This window comes from Amblyomma mixtum, chromosome 6, assembly GCF_055824585.1.
Source record: "Amblyomma mixtum isolate Tamu chromosome 6, ASM5582458v1, whole genome shotgun sequence".
Lineage (NCBI taxonomy): Eukaryota > Metazoa > Arthropoda > Arachnida > Ixodida > Ixodidae > Amblyomma > Amblyomma mixtum.
The window spans coordinates 65,179,514-65,205,636 of NC_143017.1; the positions used below are offsets into that span (position 1 = coordinate 65,179,514).

The 26,123-nt window shown below is 42.6% G+C and overlaps 1 protein-coding gene across 5 annotated transcripts in view; it reads right to left on the bottom strand.

The window, feature by feature from the left end:
• Nucleotides 1–22,121, bottom strand: part of LOC149339249 (venom serine carboxypeptidase-like) — a 41,594-nt gene extending 19,473 nt beyond the window's left edge. For 2 of the 5 annotated variants that reach the window (XM_089550437.1, XM_089550435.1), the window contains exons 1-4: nucleotides 21,853–22,121; nucleotides 7,927–8,046; nucleotides 4,781–4,836; nucleotides 1,417–1,589 (exon numbers count right to left, since the gene is read on the bottom strand). In XM_089550437.1, the coding sequence (XP_089406563.1) occupies nucleotides 1,417–1,589; nucleotides 4,781–4,836; nucleotides 7,927–8,046; nucleotides 21,853–21,926 (423 nt within the window). In that variant the 5' untranslated portion in view covers nucleotides 21,927–22,121. The remainder of the gene's footprint in view (nucleotides 1–1,416; nucleotides 1,590–4,780; nucleotides 4,837–7,926; nucleotides 8,047–21,852) is intronic. The other 3 variants (XM_089550436.1, XM_089550438.1, XM_089550440.1) reach the window with 3 other exon arrangements.
• Between the last annotated feature and the right edge of the window lie 4,002 nt (nucleotides 22,122–26,123).

Consider the following 26,123-nt stretch of genomic DNA (forward strand, 5'->3'; position numbering starts at 1 on the left):
AAGGGGCATCCTGTCAAACCCTGTCGCTTTTATGCATGCATATATAGGTACGTACGACTGCGAACGAGAACGTGGGTGTTAAGGTAGACGCTTCGAATGCACAGTCTGTTTCTTATTTCTCACCATCACAAGATAAGCTACTTTTAGTATCAGGAGAAGGCCTCCCCCATTTACCTTATCATTTTTATTCTGAGCCAGCCGCGGTAACCCTACACCGCCGCAGACTTCATGAACTCATTCTTCAAGGTGTCACCCTGATGCACATTCATCTTGTATCTGAATCCATCGTGTTTCCCTGACAGACAATCGATTACCTGCTATCCTCTTATCATGCCCTAACTATTGAGTGTATTGCCACTGCCATCATTTTTATATGAATCTTTCTCTGTCGTCGTTAACAGCAATCACACACTCGGTACAAACTATCTGCCTTTACACCTTGTAGTTGGGCGGAATAATTGCAGCTCGCTCGTTTTCGTAACGTCAGCCGCGTTTTCTGCATCTGGGGAGCTTGCAGGCTTATTCCACGCCCTTGGGCTCAACAAGAGGATGAATTTACTGGGAGCGTGAACCTGGTATAGCCCTGCGCCGCCAAACTCTAACACTGATTTTGTCTTTACTGCGAAGACACTAGTACTCCAATTGCCGGACTAGTAATGATACAGCTGCTGTCTAGGACACCGTCTTCTACCTTATCGGAACAAAACAAAATGAAAAAGTTAAAGGCGGCAGAAATCAGCAAAAGGCTACTATACCTATTTGCGTAGAGTGGGGCGTTTTATTTTTTATCGTTTTTTTTTCTCGTGGTGAAATGTATTTTCTGTTATTTCGGCATGAATTAACGATGTCGCCGTGTTCGCTATTTTACGACATGACAACATATAAGCCAAATTTTACTTTTAGCATGTCCTCGGGCATGCAAACGTGCCTATAGTGCTTCATTGTATAATTGGATCTCGAAAACATCAGTAAGAGTTTTCAGAGCGCTATTTTATAAATGTCATTTTTTTATTTTTAATTTGAATTGCCTTGAATGAGCAAATAAAGAGTCTTTGATTGATTGATTGATTGATTGATTGATTGATTGATTGATTGATTGATTGATTGATTGATTGATTGATTGATTGATTGATTGATTGATTGATTGATTGATTGATTGATTGATTGATTGATTGATTGATTGATTGATTGATTGATTGACCTACACATGAACGTAAGCCTCAGTTTTGACCATGAAACACGGCTTCAATGGGCATATCAGCACTAGTGTGCGCCGGACTCTTTATGCAGCCGCAGCAGCAGTGCAAGAAAACTTGATGCTGATAGCGCACATTTGAAACCTTCGCTTCTGAACGCAAATTATAACTGACGCAATGCCCGCCTCTCTAAGAAGAAGCAAAGGAAGACTGAACTCACCATGGATGGTACGAACCAGAAGAAGAGGTTGCTGTTGTACTGCGGGTTGACGGTTATGTAGCCTGCATACGAGGGTACTTCGAAATCTGCGCCGATCGGGCCAACCTTGCTGAGCGACTTAGCCTCGTCCAGCTTGCCTGCTTCGATGAGCGGCGTCAGGAAGAGTGGCTCTCCTGAGGAAAAAGGAGGGCCGTTAACATGACGTCCGTGAAGTGGTCCTTTTCGCGATATCTGTGGCTAGGCGTATTTCTAACGTTGTATACGAATGGTTTCCTGTATAAGAAAACTTTGTGCCGAATAGGTTTGAAACATGAACTCCTCTTATTTTCAGATGTACAGAAAAAGGCTTCCAGGAATTTATTGCATCCAGCGCTATTTTCTTTTCTTTTGTCTTTCTGAACTTGTGTACAAGAACACCTTAAGAAGTAATGGTGTTGAGCCCTACGAATAATATCCACATAATAGTTCCACTGAAATGACTTACTGAAGGTTTAATTATTAGTATTCCTCTGGTGTGGCTTGGCTCGAAGTCACAGGATCTAATCCCTACAGCTGTGACTACATTTCGATCTTCGCAAAATGCAAAAAAAAAATGCGCCTCTCCCGTAACCGATAATAGAGAAAGCATGAAATGTTTACGGGCCTAACACAGGCTCCATTGCTCGGCTTAAGCAGTTGTGACGGTGGCGGCATTGAAATCCAGGACGATGCAGAAGCGTACGCGGACACGACGAGACGCAGGCCTGACAAGAATGTATATGCAGCGCGTTCGAATACTCCGCGAGCGTGTATACATCTACCTGACAGAGGGGGAAAGGGCTTGAAGGCCAAGCGGCCGTTCTTTTACATGCGTGAGTGTGGGACCGCAGCGCCATCCTTGGGGAGGGAGCGAAAGCTTTCCGCCGGAAGCCCTTCTCGCCCTCTTTCTCTAAGCGGCCTTCTCTCAAAGCCCCTAACAGATCACGTATATCAATGAAGTGTATCGTGGCATGTATGTGCTTTTTGCACGCGTTATTAGAACTTGGAAATTATAATTCCGTGCATTACCAAATGCACAGCTCGAATGATATCTTGATAAACATTGAGAAGACACTGGCAGCAGTTATTTTTTGTGACTCGTTTGGAGAGCAACCGGCGCTTGTATGGCGGTCCCGTAGGAGGGATTAGAGAGTCTCGTTGAATCTCGTTACGTCTCGTACGGTGCCCGGATGTTCTCGTTTCAGAGCCCGGATGAGTGGAATTCAGTGCCCGGATGATGGCTCTCGGTCTCGGCGTGACGTCACCACAATGCCGACAACGGGAGCTAAAAGCATTTCATGCTTAAAAAAATATCCCGTGGGATATGTGATGTCACGACTCGTTGAAGAGCCTTATGCGGTCGAAATAAATCAGAAACCCTCCACTAGGGCTTCTCTCGTAACCAATGAACACTTCTTTGAAGTTAGACCACCATTCCACACTATGTCTGCATTTCTGCATGACACAGCGCGGCTGGATGGGGCGTCCATTGCTTCTTTTCTAAAGCGACGTATACTAAAGTGAAACAAAGTTTTTGTCATATTGACTGCAGTACAGAAAGAGAAAGACGACAGAGATGAATTACATAAAAAAAAATTCTGCTACAACTTTTACTACTGATCAACAATTGTTGCTTCAAAGAGCTTAAAAGGCTGCATGAACATGAGTGACAGACTATATGTACTACAAATACTTTACACCGATATCTCTACATTCGAGTCCGTTTCTACATTACTCAACCACTAACGTAAAATAAAAACGAGTGCGCGAGGTTCTCGCGCTGTTAATTAGAAGTTCATAATCGTCTAAAGCTCTTGAAAGAAGAAGTGTGTGACCTTATTTACAGGCAACGAAAATATTAAAACTTATTTCGTGACTACTGTGAGAGCTACACCGTTCTTCAATGCAAATCGAAAAAACTCAGACTTTTCTTACTTTTTTATATTCTGACTGCTATTACAAACTGTCTGTTCTCTCTATGTGCGGTTTTTATTTTCTATATTCCTGTGTTTCTATATTTTTGTCTACCACTCTCTTCTAGTGCTTGCAAAAGTGATGCGCACTAAGAGTAGTCAATACATTTTCCATTGCCGACCCCTGCGATACCTGTTCCATCTGTGCAAATCATTTAGTTTATGGCACAGTCGAAGATCAGTTTGTCCTTCAAGGCAGATGAGAAACCGTGCCTGCTTGGAAATATTTGGAATGCTATCCAAAAACTGGCTGTCCTTTTCAGTTGGGCATTTTGCATCATTGGTGTTGAAGGATGGCGAGTGCGGAGAAGTCTAGGCACCAGAAGCCTCCCACTATGAGGGTATGGCGCATGTAGGCAGGATAAGCAAGCAAGTTTTCAAAGATGCTTGCTATTTAATTGTGATTTCGTCTTAAGTGAATAATTTGTTGGAGGTTCTTCATGCAAAACAACACCTAAATGCGGAAAATCGTTTCAACGCATCCGGCATCAGTAGATTGTTTGTCATATTAGCACTTGAAAGGCCCATTTACGGTTGCCAAGACGTCTCTTGAAAGTATACATCAAACTAAGTAATCAATAAAGCATAATAATCATTCTGAAAACTTTGCCATGCCACCATAAAGAGTGAATCGAGCTCTTCATTGAAGTCACTTAAGCACTCGTGCAGGGAGTCTGGTAAGTTACACAGTGCTAGACAATGTTAACGACTCCTTAATTAACTTGACAACTATCTTAATTAACTTGACAAAAGATGATTGGAATGTACGTAAATAGCTCAATCTTTCTTTCAAGGACAGATAATTGCATTTCAAGCCTGGCCTGTGACACCATAGCGCAAAAAAAAAAACATTATCAGCAACTAATACCTTAAAAAATAATGTGCGTATATTTAGGCCTAAAGTAAGATGCAACACGAACTGCGTAATGCAGTGCCTGCTCTGAATGCTTAGCTATTTTGATGTCTAGCCTACTGCGTTACCAACTCCCCCTCCCTGTGAACAATTTTATTTCGAATTTTATATACCAGGTGGGGCAGAAGAAAGCAATAAATTTGTAATATTATGAGCAATTTATCCTTTTCGGACTTAATTGACTTTCTGCGCGTACTTTTCTGTTACCTTGTTCTTTACGAAAGGATGAACTATGCAGCCATAAACTCACGGAACGAAATTCAGTCAGACTACTGCTGCCACTTATGCTCCGCTTTGATCCATGAGTTATAAACGCCATCCTAGAACTAAAGTGAGAACAGTACGAACATTTTCGCATTTGTTTCCAAGTGTGATTGTCTTCAGTGTAATACGCGCTGGTTGTAAATTGTAAAAAGTTGAGAATACTTGCACTAATTAAGGTTTAGGGTTTCTGCCTCACCTAAGTCGTCGCCGCTGGCTGCGGCCTGCACGGTCGCGCTCTTCTGCGTAGGAAACCTGCAGTGGAACACAATTCAGCCTTTTCGTGCAGCACATCGTTAAAAAGTTCATTCAGCCCCTTTCGCGCCTTTCATTTCTAGCTGTTGCGATATTTTATATGCTGTTTTTATTTCTGTGAGCAGGTGATAACGGCAGAAAAGCATGCACTCATTATCATATTCAAAAACTACATTAAAAACTTTCGCAATTCTTCCGACCAAAAGCCTTAAACTGGACACGTCTCTTCAGGTCCGATGACGAAACGTCTTTTTTTAGTCCGCCTGATACCACCAGCTTCAGAACGTGCGCTTACTCTGAAAGCTTAAATAACCAAATTGTTCTTTTGAGCAGAATATTAGCTCAAGTAAGCGGAAAATGCATGAGCACTTGCGATGTCTATATTTGTTCAGTCTCGCTCATTTGGATGGGTATTCTGTACATTAATGAGCCACGCTGGTGCAACTTCACGCTGTTTTTTTTTTTCATATTTCTAAATCGTTTGACATTCATTTATGTGTTACACATGTCTGGGTATTTCAGGGAAGTCCGCTCCTGGTTACTATAAATAGACTTTTGAGATGTAACGCTGCCTTTTGCGACATATTCATACCAGTGGTAGTGGACGGGTGAAGACAAACGAATCACGTTAACTAGTAAGCTTGTTTCAGTTTTAACAGTTACAGATAAGCGCCTGGTTGTACTGTGTGAAAACAAACGAATCATGTTAACTAGTAAGCTTGTTAACTAAATTTCAGCTGTTCATTTTTAACTGTTACATTTAGGCGCCTGGTTGTAATCAAACAATTATAGTGGTGGTGGGTGGGTGAAAACAAACGAATCACGTTAACTAGTAAGCTTGTTAACTAAATTCCAGCTGGTCACTTTTAACTGTTAAATTTAGGCGCCTGGTTGTACTCAGACAATTATAGCTGACTGTTATTATTAGCTACAGCCATGTCAGAATTTCTTAAACATGCTTGCGCTGAGCGCTTTGACGCTACAAGTTTTCGCCAATTTATGCGTTATTCAGAAATCGCGCGGCTTTGTCAAGAACGCCTATCAGTACACGTCGCTCTACTGCTCACGTGTCACTTGAACTTCTATGTCCAGCCCGGGTCGCCTCTGCTCGCTTCTCGAGCCCCAGCGTAATCGCGTAATCGCTTTAACGAAATTCTAAAAGCTTATGGGCTATTACTAGCGACCAGCTAAAATTTTCTGACTATAACAATGTGCGAAACTCCATTCGTTAGAAAGTTACACCGGAATTTAGCTAAGTAGCTTGCTAAGTAGCATGGCTAAGTAGCATGGTCCATCTGTTTTCTGATGTCCGCCACTGCAATTATTATGATGACGCGAAACCCACCTCTAAGCCGCTGCGGTGGCTGAGCGGTTATCGTGCTCGGCTGCTGACCCGAAGGACGTTGGTTCGATCGCGGCCGTGGCGGTCGCATTTTGATGTAAGTGAAAGGCTATAGGCCGGTGCATTGTTCGTTGTCAGTGCATTTTAAAAAAAACTAGGTGGTCGAAATTTCTAGAGCCCTCCTATACGGCGTCCATCATAGCCTGAGCCGCTTTGGGGTGTTAAATCCCATTAACCGACTGAAAGCCACATATTTACCTCAAGAATCCTCTTTCTTGAATGGTGCGCTTTCTGGAATCACCTCGCATAATTAAAATTCCATACGCTGACACTAAATTCATTTAAGACTGAGAGTGAATTGCCACTCATCAAGCATAAAAAGCAGCAGTAGCCTATGATTGCCTGCATTTGGGGATTAGAGGAAGTGCCCATTCAGGCTGGAATGAAACGCGAACAGCCCCTGTGCACAAAACAATATATTTTGTTTGTGTACTTTAAGCTACAGTGTGCAACTAGCCTAACTCATGTTTCTGGGTAACGTTTCCACCAAAATACTGACAGCTGAGCATCGTTACAACGGAGTTGAATGGGTCCGGTGATTACTTCGTTATAGGCGTAGCTTCGGTATAGGCCGTGTTGACCAAGCTTCCAAAGGGAAACATCATTCCTTCGTTATTACATTATTTCGTTATAAACTGCTTCGTTATAAGAGGTTCGAGTGTATTCACAAGCATTTCATTCCGGCCTGTACTCATCACAGTTTTGGCTAGACCCTACGGTTCGAACTCGATTGCCCAGTTGGCCTGCGTCGGGAAGTGGCGCGTTGGAAGAGATGGCGACCCGATCCGGCAGCCTTGGAGTCATGCATACAGTTGTCTGTCTTTTTTTTTTTTTTTTGCGGAACGCGCACGATACGACGACGAAACCAGCAACACAGACGACCATGGGAAATCGGGAGAGCAAGGATAATGTAATAAACGTTGTAATATGGTTATGAAAGGGCATCTTGGGCGCCTATGCTTCTCTTTTCTAGAACGACAACCACCGTCTTGCTTCGGGGCGCACAAACACCCCTACAACCACTCAGAGAAAGTGAACCTAAAGCATGGCACTGAATATTCGCAAAAATCATGCTGAAGGTGTCGGCGACAAATGAGACATGATGCTGCGTTTCTCTGGCTCTATATATTTTTTCGCCATATGCATAATGGATTTTATAACTAATTCAGTGTTTTTTCTTTGTTCATCGTCAACGTTTTTTTTTCAGCTTTGGAGGGCCTTAAGCTTCGCGGGGCAGTTTCTTTGTTACCTCGAGGCGAGTAAAAAAGTTGGTTTGCCTTTTTCCTTTGATGCACCTCTTCTGCGAACTGTTTGAGCACACAAAACAACAAACCACATCAAAATCAGCTTAGATTTTAAGAAGATATTGTTACGAAGAAGAAGAACAGGGTAGTGGCGCGGGACGGAGCGCTCGTGCTAGGCCCACAGCCATTAAATCATATTATCATCTGTCATCATGTCGTCCTTTTCTTAGGCTTGCCACCTCGTAACAATATCTTCAATATTGCCATTTCTTGTGACTCGGCTATGTTACGCTTAACCAATTCGAAAGCAAGCACTGAGCCCTTTTTCAAACGAGCAGGAGGCCGGAAATCCACCTGAAAACACTACAAGACCTCTATTGACCATAAGTTATAACTAAAAAAGAAACACAAAAGACACTATCATAAAACGCAGAATGCACCCACCTGCCAGCCGTGGTTTTCGCACGGTGGGCGGGACCCCCATTGGTACCAAAAATCCCAAGAAAATCGGATATCTTTGGTACCAGCTGGAACAAACCAGGACCGGCTGACCGCTCACTGAGACTAGAAAATTAAGAAAAGCAACATTTTGCAATTTTTTTTTTGTGAGTAAGAAGGGCGGTTATGAAGAAAAGATGACCACGACGTAGTTTACAAGGCCGCCTTATTCAGTTTTTACAGTGCTGCCAAAATCCCCTTTCATATCTACTAAACACTGCGGAATACTGGGGGAAAAAACGCCCTTTTCAAACACGAAGCTTCTGCAGATCACAAAAGAATAATCTTGGTAAACAAGTGTGAAAGACTCACACACAACCAACAGCCTCTCTAGTTGTGGCAGAGTGGGGAAGGCTTTTCCTCAAAGTTTGCAATATCATCGTAGCGATCAACCGCACAGAAATCAAGGCTCTTAGGGGAATTTATAGTCTTGAATAATAGGACATTAATAGTATTATTATTTTATCACTGACAGATAATTCCCTTTATCTGCCACCGGTCAGAACCGAACTCATAACCTCCGAATTTTGCATCCGGTGCTCTACGAACTGAGCTATAGAGGCGGCTCTTCAGTCTTGTGCATTCCAGGATATTTATGTTGCATGCAACCTAAAGTTTAGAATTTTCATCAGCGCCCCCTTCGCCCATAGCGGCGGACGTAGTAGAGTCGTCCACACACTTATTTAGAGAGCTCGAACGGCGCCCTCTGTTGTGCATTTATCACAATTGCGCCTGCGTGTGTGCGACCCAATATAGCTTTTAAAGACGTCAGGAGTTAAACACAGTGCAATGAAATGCGCATGCATGATAAAATCTTGCTTCGAGCTTTTTTGCACTCGTAAATATTACAAGTGTACTCCTTGATGTGCCATTCGAGAGCTTAAACAGGTGTTTTGACGACAGTACGTCCTGTATTACCGTAAGTGCCACGCTGAACGAGATCGAATGCGGAGGGCTCAAGCTGTGTGAGAACCCTCTTATGCTACCTGTGGCGTCGAAACTACCATAATCGATGCCCTCGTTATATAATGGAGTGCATATTGCAACCGCGCAAAAACGACGCAGGACAAGAAAGGAAAGCACAGGACAAGACGCATCTTGTCCTGTGCTTTGCTTTCTTGTCCTGCGTCGTTTTTGCGCGGTTGCAATATGCACTCCATTGTCAACCACCAACTAGCCTGCCTTCACTTGTTACATGCCCTCGTTAAGCTGTTCAGCAGACAATGGAAGGGAAATGAGGGACTCATTTGTTGCACAAACTGCAGATGCTCTAGAACGGAGGGCCTGATTGAAACGAACAACGGAGACCGGCTGAGGAGAGAACAGGCCCCCTTTAAAAAAAAACATGAACATCGTGAAATAAAGGGCCACACTCGGGCAAGCTCCAGACATCCATAACACGCAGACGGAATCCGACACCGGGAGAAGAGAGTTTTACACAGATCTTCAAAGGCGGCAGGGCAAAATAGGGCACCGTAGGAACGTCGGAGCAGTAGAGAATAGACAATGCAATTTACATCGGAAAAGCAACTGAAGAGAAAGTCGCATCCCCCGAGCAGTCGAGAACTAACGGGACCGAAAACGAGCCCGACGACGAAATCAAAGGTCAGATTACGCAGCCTAATGGATCAGTCAGCGACACATCGATGGCATCGAATGCGAAGAATACTAAAGTTCGACGGGTCTAATACTAATAGAAGAAGAACAGTAAACGAAGGAACGAGAGGATCAAGATATCTACTTACCGCATTGGCGAAGATCGGCAAGAGCATTTTTAAAGCGTTGGTCAAGACCTCCACCCTTACCGATAAAGATAACTCCAGTCACAGCTGCACAAAGTCTTCAACTAAGTTATAAAACTGAAGATATTAACAATATAATAGCTCCTAAGGCACTCTCAGCATAACAAAGGACGCTACCTACGCCAACGCCCTCAAGAAATAGGAGAGTCGACCGAAAAATAAATTCAGACAGTTCTCATCATATCCAAGAGATAGGAACAAAATGCCGTAATGACTCAACTGAAGGCGGCAGCTCACCTCATCAACCTAGGCTTTAAAAATGGGCCACTTTTTACGGGAATGGACGGCGTTGTAGTCATTTCGACTGACACATCATCACTAAATACAGCTACCGAAGAGAAACAGAGAAGGACATAATAAAGAGCTTACAGATCAAGATAACAAAGAGGGCCGCATAAAATTCAAGATCGCAGACATAAAAGAAGATATGGTCATGGTCCTGCCGGAGGCAACAATCACCGAAAATGGCTAGACCCGCACCGTTCAAGACATAAAGGCCAGGAGGTTTGCTGTGGTAGAGTGTGATATCCACAACTTGTCATAAGGAAGGTCTGTGAAAAATTGAAGGCAGGACACACCTCACGGTGAGATAACGAGGTGTCCAATTTATTTCAACATTACGATCCTCCACTTAACGCAATTTCAAAGCTACCTGCACAGTTTCCAAAAATACTGCAACCCTCCTCAATCAATCAGTAGCAGCCGGCAAGGCCGCCAAGCCTTCAGTTGCCGCAACGTGTCTTCGCGTCTCGTCTGTCGAAACGCTAGTCCTCCCTTGGAGAAAACAAAGCACTCTCTTCTCTTATTGTACTGTCTGAGCAGCCACCAAATGAACTAAAAGGAAAAGCAACAGTATCACTACACTTCAATTAAACTAATAGCAGCACAATGGTTAAAGCAACGGGCACTCAGAGAACAACAAAGACAACTAAAAAAACAACACCCAGGAAGTTGAACAATATGCACAATGACTATTTACATTTTCTAGAGGTGAATTTAGCGAGAGCAATCGAAAATAACCAATCACTAAAAGATTTCTGCGAATATATTCAGAACGATTACACAGTCATCACCTCGGTAAATTAATACCATTTCTTATGAAACATAAAATCGTAGTACACAATAATACCTTTGAAACTGTAGTAACAGCCCGTGATGATGAAACATCCGTCTTTCCCATTCACGTGAAAAAAATTTTATCGCACCTAGAATCTCTACAGCAAGCAAGCCAATATTAGTAAGAAATGTGTAATGTCCTCCGAGCCATCATATTATACTCCTCTTCAGCAGTATTGATGAGTGTGTGAACATATTCCAAGGCGAGCACATTGCCATATTCGATGACCTTAACGCTCGAAATACGGTATGGGGAAGTAGGAAGACTGACGATAGAGGGGACGATAAATTCGTACTCATAATGAGAGACAACTATATCATACTTAACGAGTCCAACTCCTCATCAACGTTTAAAACTATGAGAGTGAAATATTGTATCAGCCTAAAAAACACAAAGTAAGTAAAGGTGTACAAATAGCACTTTCTCGAAACAGATTCGAATACGAATAACTTGGCGAACAACCGAATCGAAAACGAGTCGAATATTAGTGCGATTAAGCGATACTTGTGCGAATACATGTACAAGAACTAATATCCATGTCAAACAACGAAGCGCCTAAAACTAGTACAAGTCGTGGAAATACAGCTGTAGTAGCCCAAGGACGCAGGACTGATCTCCACAAGTGGACACGCAGCACGAAGTCAGTATATTAACCCTATGACCTTCATGCCATACGCACAGGAAATTTTTGTTTTTGCTTCTGAATGTGACAGCGAACTAATTAACTCCAGTTATCAGTTGATCCCACCGACGAGATTTCGAGCCATGAACTCCGATGTCGGGCATGAAAACAGGGTTTTCAAACCCTCCTGCACGTGCTCAGTCGCCTCGCTGAACTTCGGAGGTCAAGGTTCACAATATGATCTTTATTACCGCCGCCGCACTGATGGACCGCGTCACGGCCGCATGCTGTGCCGAGTCGACGTCAGCCCTGTATTGGAAGCAGTTGTCGAAAAAGACACTGTGTGCCCTATTCGAAAACTTTACAACGAATTCAATTCGTCTGGAATTATTTTTGACAAGTACTCGTTGATTCGCTTCGCGAATCGAATAGAAGAGTATTCAGTTCGATATTTGAAATCTTTGTGTATTCACGCACGCCTGCAAATAAGTCATTGAGAAGTCTTTCGGAGGCGAACTATAGCGGTCATCTTTATAGTCTGACGATTATATCAGAAAGAGACAGCCCGGCAAAGTGCCTTATAACAATCAAGACTTACTACAAAACATTGGATAATTTAACAGCTGATGGCTGGTTCACATTACCACGGGATTTCATGCACTCACAAGATATGAAAGAAACCGTACCCGAATTTTACGCAAACATTCTAACTTTACAAGGCAAGAACAAAACAAAACTTTAAGCAAAGAAACACAAGTTGAACCCATGTAGTATGTCTATCTAGAAATAGGACGAAAGAGAATAAGATCAATGAAGAAAGAAAGGACACCAAGCAGGATAGAGGAAATTTACGACATACATATGGAGTTTAGTACTACAAAGAATATACAACTTATATTAACTTGCTTGGTGGCGAAGCTCGGAGCAAACACTAGGATAATGTTTGCTCGAATGCGTTAAGCGACACCTTTGCTGTACTGCATAAGACTGTTAGGGACGAACTTAAAGTCTAAAAAATTTGAATCAGAACAAAAAGAAACGAACGACCGACTTCAACCCACCATGAAATCATACATTACATACTAGGAGAATCGTAATGAACGAACACAGTTGAAGAAAGCAACGCAATGCTGGTTAACGAAAGCATTGCAGTCGACAGAAAATAAGAGAACAAACATTAGAAGCAATAGGCAACATCCTAAGCACTCAAGGTAATAAGGCGAAAGCCTTTAATGGCTCATCGTTGTAAGCAGGAGTTGTCGACAAAAATGTCACGCTTTCCAATTGGTCGAAATGGTCGTGACGTCAAAGTGCGCGAATTTCGGTTTGGTTTGGTTTGGTTTATGGGGTTTAACGTCCCAAAGCGACTGAGGCTATGAGAGACGCCGGAGTGGAGGGCTCCGGAAATTTCGACCACCTGGGGTTCTTTAACGTGCACTGCCATCGCACAGTACACGGGCCTCGAATTCCTCCTCCAAAGAAATTCAACCGCCGCGGCCGGGATCGAACCCGCGTCTTTCGGGCCAGCAGCCGAGCACCATAGCCACTGAGCCACCGCGGCGGCTTGCGCGAATTTCAAATGGGACAAATTGTACTTTGGCTAATAACCATTCAACCAATTAAAGAGATGGTATAGTGATGCTCCATGTAAGTGGAGTTTTTTTAGTTAATTCACTAATTAGGCTAACTAACCTTTACAGTCACACCAGATAAATAAAACCGAGTAGGAAATTGGTCAGGTCGGGGAATCGAACCAGGGTCTCCGGAGTGCGATTCGAGCACGCTACCACTCCGCCATGCCAGCTCGATAGTTTAGAATGAACAAAGGCGCGTCTTGTGAATACCACGTCTTCGTTTACTCCCATCTTCCTCCCTTCCCTTACGGCGAGGTTCAGATGTCCACCGAGATATGCGAGACATATACATTTCCTTTCCTCAAAAACCAATTTACCGACACGGGTTCGATCCCGGCCGCGGCGGCTGAATTTCCTGAAGGCGAAATTCTAGAGGCCCGTGTGCTGTGAGAGGTCAGTGCACGTTAAAGAACCCCAGGTGGTCGAAATTTCCGGAGCCCTTCACTACGGCGTCTATCATAGCCTCAGTGGCTTTGGGACGTTAAACCCCAATAAATCATAAACCACACCATAATTTACCGACGACCAAGGCGTAGAGCCGAACAGGCGATGGCGTTCTGTGGACTCCGTGCCAGCGCTGCAAGACGCTGTCGTGTTCCACTCCTAGTGGCGAAGCTTAACATCTTAACCACACATCATTGACACATGTAGCAACACTGCGCTTAAGGCTTCCGCCACATCGCTCTTTAGGTCAGCAAAGTGCCCCCCTGAATTTATTCCATTCACTGAGGAGGAAAATGATTATCCAACGAAGAGTCTATGCACAAATGTCACCCCAGGACCAAATGAGTTCCTTCGTATAATCTATATGTAAAGGTCAAAAATGCTTTTTGATAACATTATTCAATGCATGTCCAGATTAACGCTATTTTTCAAGCAAATAGAGACCTTCTATAGTTGACAAAATTCCGAAGGCTTGCGCAAAGAAAACAGGTACCGACAAATATACACCAATCACTACGAACTCTATACTTGGGACGGTATGAGTAAGAAACTCATCAAAAGCAGACTGTATCAGCTTCATCACATTAAAGATATGTTCCGCAAATATCAGTATGGATTCGAACATAGTACATCAGCCGAAACATCACTGAACGAAAAAAGATGTATCGTAGATGAAAAATCAGATAAATTAGGAAATTCATTCCTATCAATAGATTTTAAAAACGCTTTCGATTCCATTAAACCACGTTTTATGCAGGACAAACTAAAATGACCCAACTGCAATAATAACCTGTCTCAAGTAATAGGAATATTGCATATGAGCAACTAACAATTTAAATCATTATACCCTACAAATCTGGACGAAAGCATTATTGAACGCTAAAGAGTTTATGGGCGCAATTTTTTTATATATCACAAGATTTCACTATAACAATCAGTATATCAGCAGATCTCGCGTCGATAGGCTTGAATGTTTTTGCTATTAGCGTTTTTGCTTTTGTCAAAACCGTTCCCCATTGGTTTTCTAGGGCAGTCTTAACTGCTCGATGAGATGGATAGAAACATTATAAAGGAAAGATTTTGCTACACATCGAAAGAATGCATCATTACCTTCAATAGATCTGTATCAATACCTTACCCTTTTCTAGTATTCAAAATTTTTCGCCAAGAATGTTGGACATGAAAGTGCATTAACGCTGATCCCCTCAGCGATCTCAGCTTAGTCCTCTATACTGTAACATACTGATGCCAGAGCTATTTACATTAAGGTTTTTCAATGATAGACAAGCGAAAGCTTGTGCTTATATCCAAGTGGTAAAACTGATGCTGAACGAAAATGAAATGAGGCACGGCGCACAGTACAAGAACGGAGTTCCAAATTGAACCTAAAATTTCATCCTGATACATTAAAACAGTTAATCACAGGTAACGAGTATAATAGCCAACCTCCCATACTCAAAATGAACAAAAGGAAAATTAAAGCAGCTCAGAAACGTCAAATTTTGGTGTAATCATTCAAACAAAACTAACTTTTCTCCAACATGTCAAATGCATGAAAAAGAACGTCGAAACGCTCGCCAACAGCTTAAATAGAGAGAAGCGTGTCTTGCAAAACACTCGAGCATGTCATATATACTCAGTTGATTAGCCATCTACAAAACAATAACTTTTTCTGTTCGACACAACATGGATTTAAGTCCGGTTTCTCGTGTGAAACACAGCTCGTAGAATTCACCCGTGACATTTCCGTTAACTTAAATTCCGCTGGTCAGATAGATTGTATTTTTTTAGACTTTCGAAAAGCGTTCGATTTAGTTGCTCACAACCTGTTACTACAGAAGCTTTCACATTTAAATATCCCTACTACACTCCTAACCTCGATAAAGGCATATCTTATCGGAAGGAAACAATGCGTAGTTTACGACGGAATCAGCTCTGCAAGTGTGGGCGTGACTTCAGGTGTTCCGCAGGGATCGGTTTTAGGTCCTCTTCTTTTTTAGTATTTATAAATCAATCAAATCAAATCAAATCAAATTTATTCATCTTCATTTAGTACATGAGTTTCCCCGTCCAACCTAAGCACAGCGTGCGTGTTAGTTGTTCAGGCAGTACATTTGAATCACCAAATGTGTACAAAAAATTATCCACAAAACAATAAATTTGAGAACACTAATGAATGCATATTATACAAAATTTATGTAGGCATATTGAGCAAATAGGAATGCAACTCGAGAAAAACGAAAACAAACATGAACAGACGTCATCATAACTTGAAATGAGCCATCTAAACAACTGAACAAATCTAAAAATATCTAAACAACTCTAAAATCTGAAGCAAAAACAGGGAAAGTAGATTATAGCAAAACAGAGAAAGTAGATTATAGAGTGCAAGAGGCCATCAGTGATTTATCTGCAAGGATGAGCACCATTTTCTTATTGCTTTAGTCATTTTATGTTTTGTTTTGAAATTGTAAAATTCTTCACCAAGTGTATTGAATACCTGTGGCACGTAAATGATCTCACTAACAACATTTCAAGTAAAATCAGACTTTATGCAGACGACTGCTTTATCTACCGCAACACTTCTTCGGAAGCAGATTCCGCTATTTTACAACATGACCTCAATTCTGTGTTCTCTTGGTGCGAAAAATGGAATATGGCGCTAAATCTCTCCAACTGTAATCTCATCCGGTTTACGAAAAAGAAAAAAATTTTCCAAACAGACTATTTTCTTGGCAGCTCCGACATATCTGCTGTTTCAACTTATAAGTACTTGGGAGTCTTTTTCTCGGCTGACCTCTCATGGAACACACAAAGCCAGCCGCACATTAAACTTCCTCCGACGGAACTTCAGGGATGCGCCAATTCCACTCAAGGAGACGTTATTCATGTCCAACGTACGCCCTGCGCTTGAATACGCCTGCACCGCTTGGGACCCGCATACAAAACAGAATATTGAGGAACTGGAGCGTGTTCAAAAACGGGCTGCTAGGTTTGTCTCCGGCGATTTCAATTTCGAAAAAGCTCTTCTTTTTTGCGCGACAAGCTGGGGTGGCCGTTACTTGAAAAAAGGAGAAAATATTTGAGACTCTCTTTCTTTTACAATGTTCTTAATGAAAAAACTGGTATTCCAAAAGGGTCTGTTACGAGGTCTGTTAGAAAAGTATCCGACTTTATTTTTTTTGCGAACACCTGATGGATATGAAACAAGCACGCTTACAGCAGCCGACCTTGAACCCTCGTGCACATGCACGAATTTTTTCCCGCCTGCCGATAGCGTCAGTCGCTGGGAAGCAGCGTTTAAGTGAGGGAGTGCGCAGTGCTCTCGTCGGTTTTTTGTTGCAAGGAAAATGGCGGAGCGAGAGGAGCAGCGCTACTACCTCAAATTTTGCCAGAAACTTGGCGATAGCCAGGTGGAAATTATTCGAAATGTTCAGACGGCTTTCGGTGATGATGCTATGAGCAGCACACAGATTAAGCAGTGGTGCAACTGGTTTAAAGACGGCCGCACATCCGTGGAGAGAGAGCCACGCTCCGGTCGGCCATCAACATGCCGAAATGACCAGGTAATTGCCGAAGTGAACGCTGTGGTGATGCGGGACTGTTGTGTGACTATCCGAGAAATTGCGGAAGAGGTAGACATCAGCAATTTTTCTGCACATTTCATTATCACCGAAGATTTGGCCATGGAGAGAGTTGCGGCGAAATTCGTGCCGAAGCTGCTGACGGTGGAGAAAAACCAGCTTCGTGTTGAAGTCTCACAGGAGATGCTGGATTCTACAAACAGTTACCCTGACTTCACCGACGCCGTAATCACTAGTGACGAGTCTTGGGTGTACGGGTACGACCCGGAATCAAATCCCAGTCGTCACAGAGGACGCATTCCACGTCACCAAGACCAAAGAAGGCCCGACAAGTGCGCAGCAATGTCAAAGTGATGCTGACTGCTTTTTTGACTCCCTCTGTGTGGCACACCACGAGTACGCACCCCACAGGGTCAAATAATGACTAAACAGTACTACAGGGATCTCCTCCATCGCCTACGTGGTGCTGTGCGGCGCAAGAGACCGGAATTAAGGTCAACAAGAATTGGCGCATCCCTCGCGGCATTGCTCCTGCACATTCCTCGCATTTGATTCAGACTTTTTTGGCGAAAAACCAGACTCCTGTAGTTCAACAGGCTCCTTACTCTCCTGATATGTCCCCCTACGACTTCTGGCTGTTTCCTAAAATCAAGAGGTCATTGAAAGGAGCACGATTTCAGAAAAGAAAGGATATTATGGCTGCAACGACAGCAGACCTAAATTCCATTCCGAAAAGGGCCTTTTCGGAATACTTCCAACAATGGCAGAACCGCTGAGAGATGTATATGGAGCCCCAAGGAGACTACTTTGAAGGTTATTAGGTTTCTAACGCTCCAGTTATGCCAGTTTTTTTTCTTCGGCCAAAGGTCGGATACTTTTCTAACAGACCTCGTACATACACGAGCCAGAGAGAGAAAACTTTTATTTAAAAAGAGTTACGTTTCCGCGCGCACCGACCACCCACTAAAAGTCCGCGAGTACAATTCCCGAATCAACACATTCAAATATACTTTTTTCCCACGAACAATACATGACTGGAACAGTCTGCCTGTACAAATTGCTGCTTCCACTCCCACATCTTTTTACATTGCTTTGCAAAACCACCTGTTATTATGACTGTATTAAGTTAACATGACTGTTAGTATCAGTGTAGCGATGGCTCCTATCCTGGTACATTGTGTTCTAGTTTTGTGTTTGCTGAAACAGTGCTGTATTTTGAATATCATTTTGTCAACGCTGTCGCGGGCGTGTTTTTTTTTTTTACAATGTTCTTTTTTATGTCTATTTTTGTGTTTGCTAAAAGAGTGCTGTATTTTAAATGTCGTTTTCTCCGCTTCTGTCGCGGGCGTGTTTTTGTTTCTGGAACGTTCTTTTCATTTTTGCCTTTACTCCTATAGTCCATGGGTTCTCTCTGTATATTGCATCATTTGCCTCAATTAATGTATTTTATCTGTTGTTTCTTTGATGTTTCTTCCCTATAACAATTCCCCAGTGGGCGCGCTGTAGGTACTTTGTATAAATATAAATAAATAAATAAATACTAGGGCCGCCAGAAGCATCAAAGGTGGACACCTAAAAAATATGGACTAAGCGGGGTGAAAATTTATAGTGCGCGCCTCACCAGTTTGGCATATAGAAATAAACTAAACGATTTCAAACAATTTCACTTATCATAAAACGAAGGCATATAGAACAATACCAAACATTGCATGCCACATTTTAGCCAATGTACCACCTATACATTTCAATATTATGCAAGAAATAGAATTGTACCAAATACTAAAAGGGAATAGGAAATATAAATTCAAGAGATTACAAATAAAAAGAGAAATAGTCAAGATAAATAGTCAAAACAACAGACTGAACTTATATCACAGAATGGAGGATGAGGCCAGGTAGAAATTTTTTATTGTCAACCCCATTTTGGGGCCCAAAGTAACCCTGCGTCTGCAAGCCGGGAAATGAGAAGGATTCCAGGGGCCGAAAACAATGCGGCAACACATGCTATACACTCTTCTGTAAAAATAATTCAAATTACGCAACCAACGCACCAGGATTATGTTCTTAAGAGTGTCCGAAATAACTCCGGAGAACATCTTTAAAGGTGGCTAGGCCAGCCAGTTATACTACGTACCGATAAATGGAAAATTCACGGTCGACTTAGCCGCTCAAATCATTCGGCGCGAAGTGGAAACTACATTATTGTAAGTATGCGCACTGTCATGTTAACACGTGCCCTTACGGTACCAAGTGCGCATGCTCATGCTTGTACCTGTCCTTATATAAGCAGCCGCTTGTCTGATAATAAACACACTTTGTTCCCTGCCTCCCGGCCGTTCACAATTATGATAATACAGCAGCAAGCATGAAGCGATTCAGCAAATTGTTTCTAACCGACAACCCAGGAAGAATATCCAGGCATTCAAGTGGCGAAGTCAGCCACCCTCAAAACCATCTAGCAACATTAGGAAGAGCAACATCCAGTAAAACTATGCCCGACAAAATCTTCGGCGGCCAAGGAGGAAAAACCGGGCAACAGTCTTCAAAAGCATGAGAAGAAAAGTAGATGAAGAAAGAGGAAGAAGGGAGAGAAAAAGTATTAAGAGGTAATCCATTAGCTTGGTACCAATTTGCCTTCTTTGGGCTCTCCTCACTGAACCCTGGCCAATCCCCCGTCGTGGGTATGTGCCATGCCACCAAGGCAACAACAACAACAACAACAACAATAGACAAATAACTGGAAAAAAGCCAGAGATTTCAAGGTCCGCTCCCTCTGTTAGGGGAGCTGGTGGCGTGTTCTCCAAACCTTCTTATTTCTTCCTTTCTTTCTCAACTTGACCTTACTCCTTCACTTTTTTAGCATTTCTTTGCACCAAATACTACTTTTTTGGCTACCTTATACTTTTAAATCATTATATAATTAGCTCCTTACATCCAAACTGCGATGCAGCATTGGAGTAGCGGGCAGGGGCCTATCTCTTTCGGCTCAATCTGATTGGGTGTCTCTATGCGTTTGCGCCCTTCTTGAAAATGAGGGAAATGCTGCGAGCGCTTCATGGGCATTTCAGCTGAATTCTGAGCAGAACAGGACGCAGGACTATTGTAATTGAGCTGAGGTAAGCTTGAACGGACTTCTTTTTGCTACACTCGCTTACGAGACCAAACATCAAATTAGATAGACAAATCGCTCAAAACATAACTGCAATGCTCAATGTAGCGTTATCACAGCGCAGGTTTTTTGAGTGGTTTCTGCGATTGCTTGAATAAGTTTTATTTTCATTTGTGCATACTTTGCGCAAACTGAAGTATTGAAGCGGCTTTCACCGCCGGATCTTGGCGGAGCCGGCGCTGTGCTTCTGCGCCGGATAACCGTTTACGATTACGGTTACTGATTATTGTAAAGGTTCCACGATTTCCACGGTACTCTCCAGGGGTCTACTCGCTATATGGATGCTAGCCCGCCTTCCTTTTTAATAACTTATAACGTCTATAAAGACGCACATTGAGTGTTCGAGAAGCGTTCTCAATCGACTGGCGGAGTTTTGCAACCGTGTGCCCCACCGCACGACAACAAAGATAGCGCGAGGAACGTGCAAGCGTTGGTCATGTGATCTGCTACACCGGCACCAACGCTCAACAGGCAAACGGGGCATAAACAGCTGCGCTGTAAAAGTATGAGTGCGAATAAACGAGATTCCCTTCTACAGTGAAATGCAACTTTATAGCGATCTTCAAGGCACCTTACGGGATGTTCGCTTAATAGAAAGTCCATTGATGTAAAATAAGCGCTCAGGCTCTCCTTTTGACGGGCAAGCATTTGAATGATTCTTCAAGGCAAATGTTTCACAATACTGAAACCTCCTCATCTATATTTTGTACTTGTCACTGTGGATACGATGTAGCAGTCTTCGAAAATTTTACATTCACCATAGCTATTTATAAACTGCGCACGATCCCCTATGCTTCCAGGTACTATCTTTTTTTGTCGTAAATGTGTAATGGGTGATAAAAGCTTTCAAATTATGTATATACGTTAGCACCCTGGCTGCAGGAATTCTCGAATAATTTCTTGTTTTGTCAAAAAAGTTTCTACAGCTTCTCGTGAAAATTAAAGTAGACATTCGCGCTAGGCATTACGTTCGCCTACTGCTAGAGCTAAAAACCAGCTGGCTAGTCATACCAAACAAAAGCAAATACCGGATCTTGAAGTTTTGCAAATGAGAGTAGAGTGCTGAAAATTTTCAAATTTAGCTTCGCGAACACAAACTGCTGCGTGTTAGCCGAAAGTATGCGTACTGACTCGAAAGCACTGCATTCATGCTTTCGATTTCGCAGAATTAGAAGTTGCAAAGTGCTAAAATTTGCACACCTGAAAAACAGTCTCAATGAATAGAAGGGGCTTTTAGCGATTAATTTTCTAATATTTAGAGGGAACTGAAAAGTTAGTTCAGCTCGAGGAATGTTCATTCAAATGGCATTTCTCTGAATTCCTTTACGTGTTCAAGGTTTAAATCAGTTTTTCCGCCGGAAAAAAATACTTAAAGGTCTGTAGAAAAGAACACTAGAACACTGTAGAGAATATGGCAATGCTGTTTTCAAGGCGAATGACCGCCGCGCATCTTTTTTTTTCAGTTTTAATATGAATTTGGCTCGTGCTGAGCTTGCTTACCCGTCGGAAGCCAGCACCCCATGTTCAAAAAGGGGGCCTGAAGAAAGGATTACAACCACTGCTACCACGTTCATGCCGGCACGGAACTCGGGGATCTGGATCCCCGTGGTGTCCCACTTGTAGGTCTCCTCAGCGCTGAAAACACACGACACATACAACACAGCTCCGTGGCCCTGCTTATAATAGAGCACTGGCCCCCCGGTTCTGAACCTGTAATTGGATACGTTTAATCTCTTCCTTTCTCGACATGCATGATTGCGACCCACCTCTGTCAGAGTTCACCGACAATACCAGCGGCTGCAAAGAGCCATCTGCTCGTCAGAAGTGGGACGCCAGGAATGCAGCTGTCGGGAACAACGTTCGCCCTGCTATATCTCGGTTTCAGTACGCATTCCAGCGCACAAAGCTTTCCGGCGCGTTTAGTGTTTTTTTCTAGATGTATTAGGTCAAGGACAATCAAACTGACCACCGACCTCCGCCTACTCAAGGAACAAAAAAAAACTGACACAAAGCAACCAGAACAAAACGGTGGTCACTCTGCTGTTTAAATCCGTCCATGTATTACATTAGGCGCACCGAAAAAGCAGGTGCTCCCCGTGTAGTACACAACTGCGAGCAAGCACGCAGAAGCTGCCGCATGCAGTAAAAGGAGTATCTACCCGTACGAAAATGTCATATCTGGTTTGATATGAAAAAATCCAGATATGAACAAATAGGGAATTGGGCATATAAGGTCTTATATGAATATACGGGCGTATATAGCCTGATATGCCCAATTCCCTACATACCATTATGTGAATGGAACTCATATATGTGCATATGGTCGTATATGTCCTGATATGCCCAATTCCCTATATATCCATATCATGACTGAACTCATATATGACAATATATGAATATATCTGGCATATATGGTCTGACATGCCCAATTCCCTATATAATCATATCATGATTGAACTCATATAAGGATATATCTGGCATATATGGCCTGATATGCTCCATTCCCTATATATCTATATCATGATTGAACTCATATATGGATATATCTGGCATATATAGCCTGATATGCCCAATTCCCTATATATTCATATATGGATTGAACTTATATATGGAAATATATGTATATATGGTCCTTATATAGCCAGATATGTCCTATCCTTATATGACCATATCTGATGGAGCCCATATATGGGATTTCTATATATGGTCTTTGTATACCCAGATACGGCCAAATCCGTATATAGCCATATCTGCGAACAGTCATATATGGATGAATATACTTATATGGGCCATATATGGCCAAATATAGATAAATCTGTAATGTCCATATTTGGCTGGAGCTTATATATGGAGCTAGTTCTATATACGAACATATACTGACAGATCTGCACATAACCTTATATACTTTTGGTTAAATGTTGAGAGGAAATTTCCCCTAAGGCGGAGCAGACTTCCATTAAGGTATTAATTACTTATTCGCATCCATCCAAGCACAGTCATACACCATGTCCCCAGACCAGGACGAATCTTTTTAAGAAAGAGCAAAAGTTTCTGTGGAAGCTGTGTCAGGTCCCTTTGTAGCCGTGTGACTGCTTGGCGGAATGAAAATGAGTGATTACTCCCTTATTAAAACCTTATAAGCTTTCATACGGAAATATATAATAAATGACAATCTATGTATATGTGCCCTCATACGGCGAGATCTACCGAAGGAGACGGTACAAAAAAAAAATTGAAGAAATCCAACGATTTGCGGCGCGCTTCATCTGCAATCTCTGCAAGCACCTAGGCTCCCCTTCTCCAATGTTGCAGGCTGCTACTATCATATTAGCCAATAAAGAGTGAACCTGGGGCGTGGCGTCTCCAAACAGTGATGGAGGGCGGCCAAACAAAAGATGTAATGAAATTAGTTACAACCATTGCAGAATGCTGTCATACATATGCCGTTTTCGCCACATGCAGACGTGAGCGACTGTGCAGTACGTCCTTACCGCTACTACTTTAGATATGTAATACAGCTTAAATTTTTGACGTAGATTTTCATTTTAAAACTTTGAGAGATACGTTGGTGCTGTGTAGGGGGGTTATACAGGATGGTTAACATTATGTAAGCGATAAACCTGATTTAATAGACAATTAATTAACTAACATTAACTAATGAACATTTTATTTTGATTCTAAGAGTCGATATTATGTTGCGAAATTAAAGGCCGTCATCGTAAAAGGTGAGCCCAGTTTCTAACTTTTTTTTTAAATTGGTATAGGAGTTTGAAATATCGAGCGCCAGATTTTGCGCATTTCAAAGCTCGCTGAGTTGGTTTACCCGCATTGAAAATGCATAAAACTGTCGGTCACTTTTTTTATGCATCAAACACGGACACCGTTTGTGTATTTTATGATGCAGAAAAAGTTTCTTTGAATTCGGCGATGATACGACGCGCAGCGACGCGTTTATGAATATGCGAAGCGGACAAGGCAATTCACTGAGCTTGCAAGTGTGTATGTTCAGTATTTCGAACCACATTAACGATTACGAAAATTTAAAAGCTAAGGTTATCTTTCTTTACTGACGGCCTTCATTTTCGCGATACAGACTTACGTCCCAAAATCAAAATTATGAAAGCTGATTAGTTAAATATAATTAATCATTTTTCAGATTATTGAGCTCTATTACGTACATAATGCCCGTCTTGCTGTACGGTCCACCTTCACTGACCAAACCAACATATCTCTCGCAATTTGTAAAATAAAAATCTGTAAACGTTAAAAAATGTCATCCAATACATCTCTAAGCGCTGCTTTAAATTGAAAAACCACTCGGTTTTATACTGCTCTAAAGCTCCTGATAATCATATAGCATAGGTAACACAAGTAACACAAATACCACACAGAAATTGCGCAGGAAATTTTATTGGGGTACATTTAATGCTCTTGTGGTTCTATAGTTCTGTATGCTTCTTATCGTCGATGCTTTTCTTTCTCGCTCCTTATTTCGCTGAGTTTAGTGCCCACGGCCAGCAACAGCAGCTTTCCGGAGAGCTCCCGCCCCTTCTTGGTCGGCAGGGCCGTTGTGTAGGCTGCGTGGGAGATAATTTAGAGCGATCATGATATAAATCTGCGCAGAATTATGCACTGAATCTGAGACAGCCTACCGTAAAATCCATTGTGGGCTATTAAAGGTGCCCTGCGACGTACATAAAGCATGGGTTCTTTAATCTTTGTATGCAGAGTAAGGGACATTGTGAGTCCCGAACGCGCAATGAGATCACCGAAATCATAATATTTGATATTTTAATCTTCGCTAGAAATGCTTGTTTCGAGCCGATGGTGTCGCAACGCGGCGACCATTTGCGGCAGCGGAAATGAGGTGGCATCTAGATAGGGTGCTGCCTTTCTCATTGGTTGGGCGTCCAGTTTGCATATTGTTCCTTCACACTTGCGAAATGGATCCAAAATATTATGTCTCTGAGTACTGCAAGCTTTTTCGCATGCCACAAAAACTGGAAAGAAGCAGGGAAAGCGAACGAAAACTAACAAGAATACAGCTAGGGGCGACACTTTCGATTCCGCTTCAAACCTTCATGGCGGCCAGCGCTGTTCAAAAAACGTTGGCTCAGACCAGAAAGCGCGCGCGTCGAGACCGGCCGTGACCATACCAAGACGGCAGCGAAAAAAAAAGCCAGTCGACACACCTTGCCCAAAATGTGAAGAGAAAGGCCGGACAGGAGACGGGAGTCGAGTTTGGGGGGGAGGGGGGCTACCGCTGACAGCCTTACAGTCCGACTAAAAAAGTAAATTCGGGGAGCTTCCTTTGTCGTTAGTCGCCCCTGCCCTTACTACAGCGTCGCGTACACGGGGGGAAGACGCCGTCAAAATGCGCGGCTCTCTACAGCCCCGACAAAGCAACAACTGCATGCACGCTTCCGCTGCGTGGGCGCTAGGCACGGTTCTGATTGGTAGCGCCCAATGTCGGTGCTGGGTGAGTGAAATGGGAGAGTGAAATGCGTTTTCGTCTGAGCTTTTCATTTCGAATTTTCAGAGTGGAATAACTTTCGCTTGCATGCCCCGATTTCAATAATTCTTTTTGCTCTGGTCTCTGGAACGCATGATGAATCTATTTAATAATATCAACTGGTACAGAGCAAATCATCGCGATGCCCCTTTTTCGGGCTTTACCATTAAAGTTTCCTGGCACAACCGCGAACAGAAACAGGTATACGCCAATTGTTTCTGAAACACATTCGTTCGCACTAACCACCCGAAATAAAACG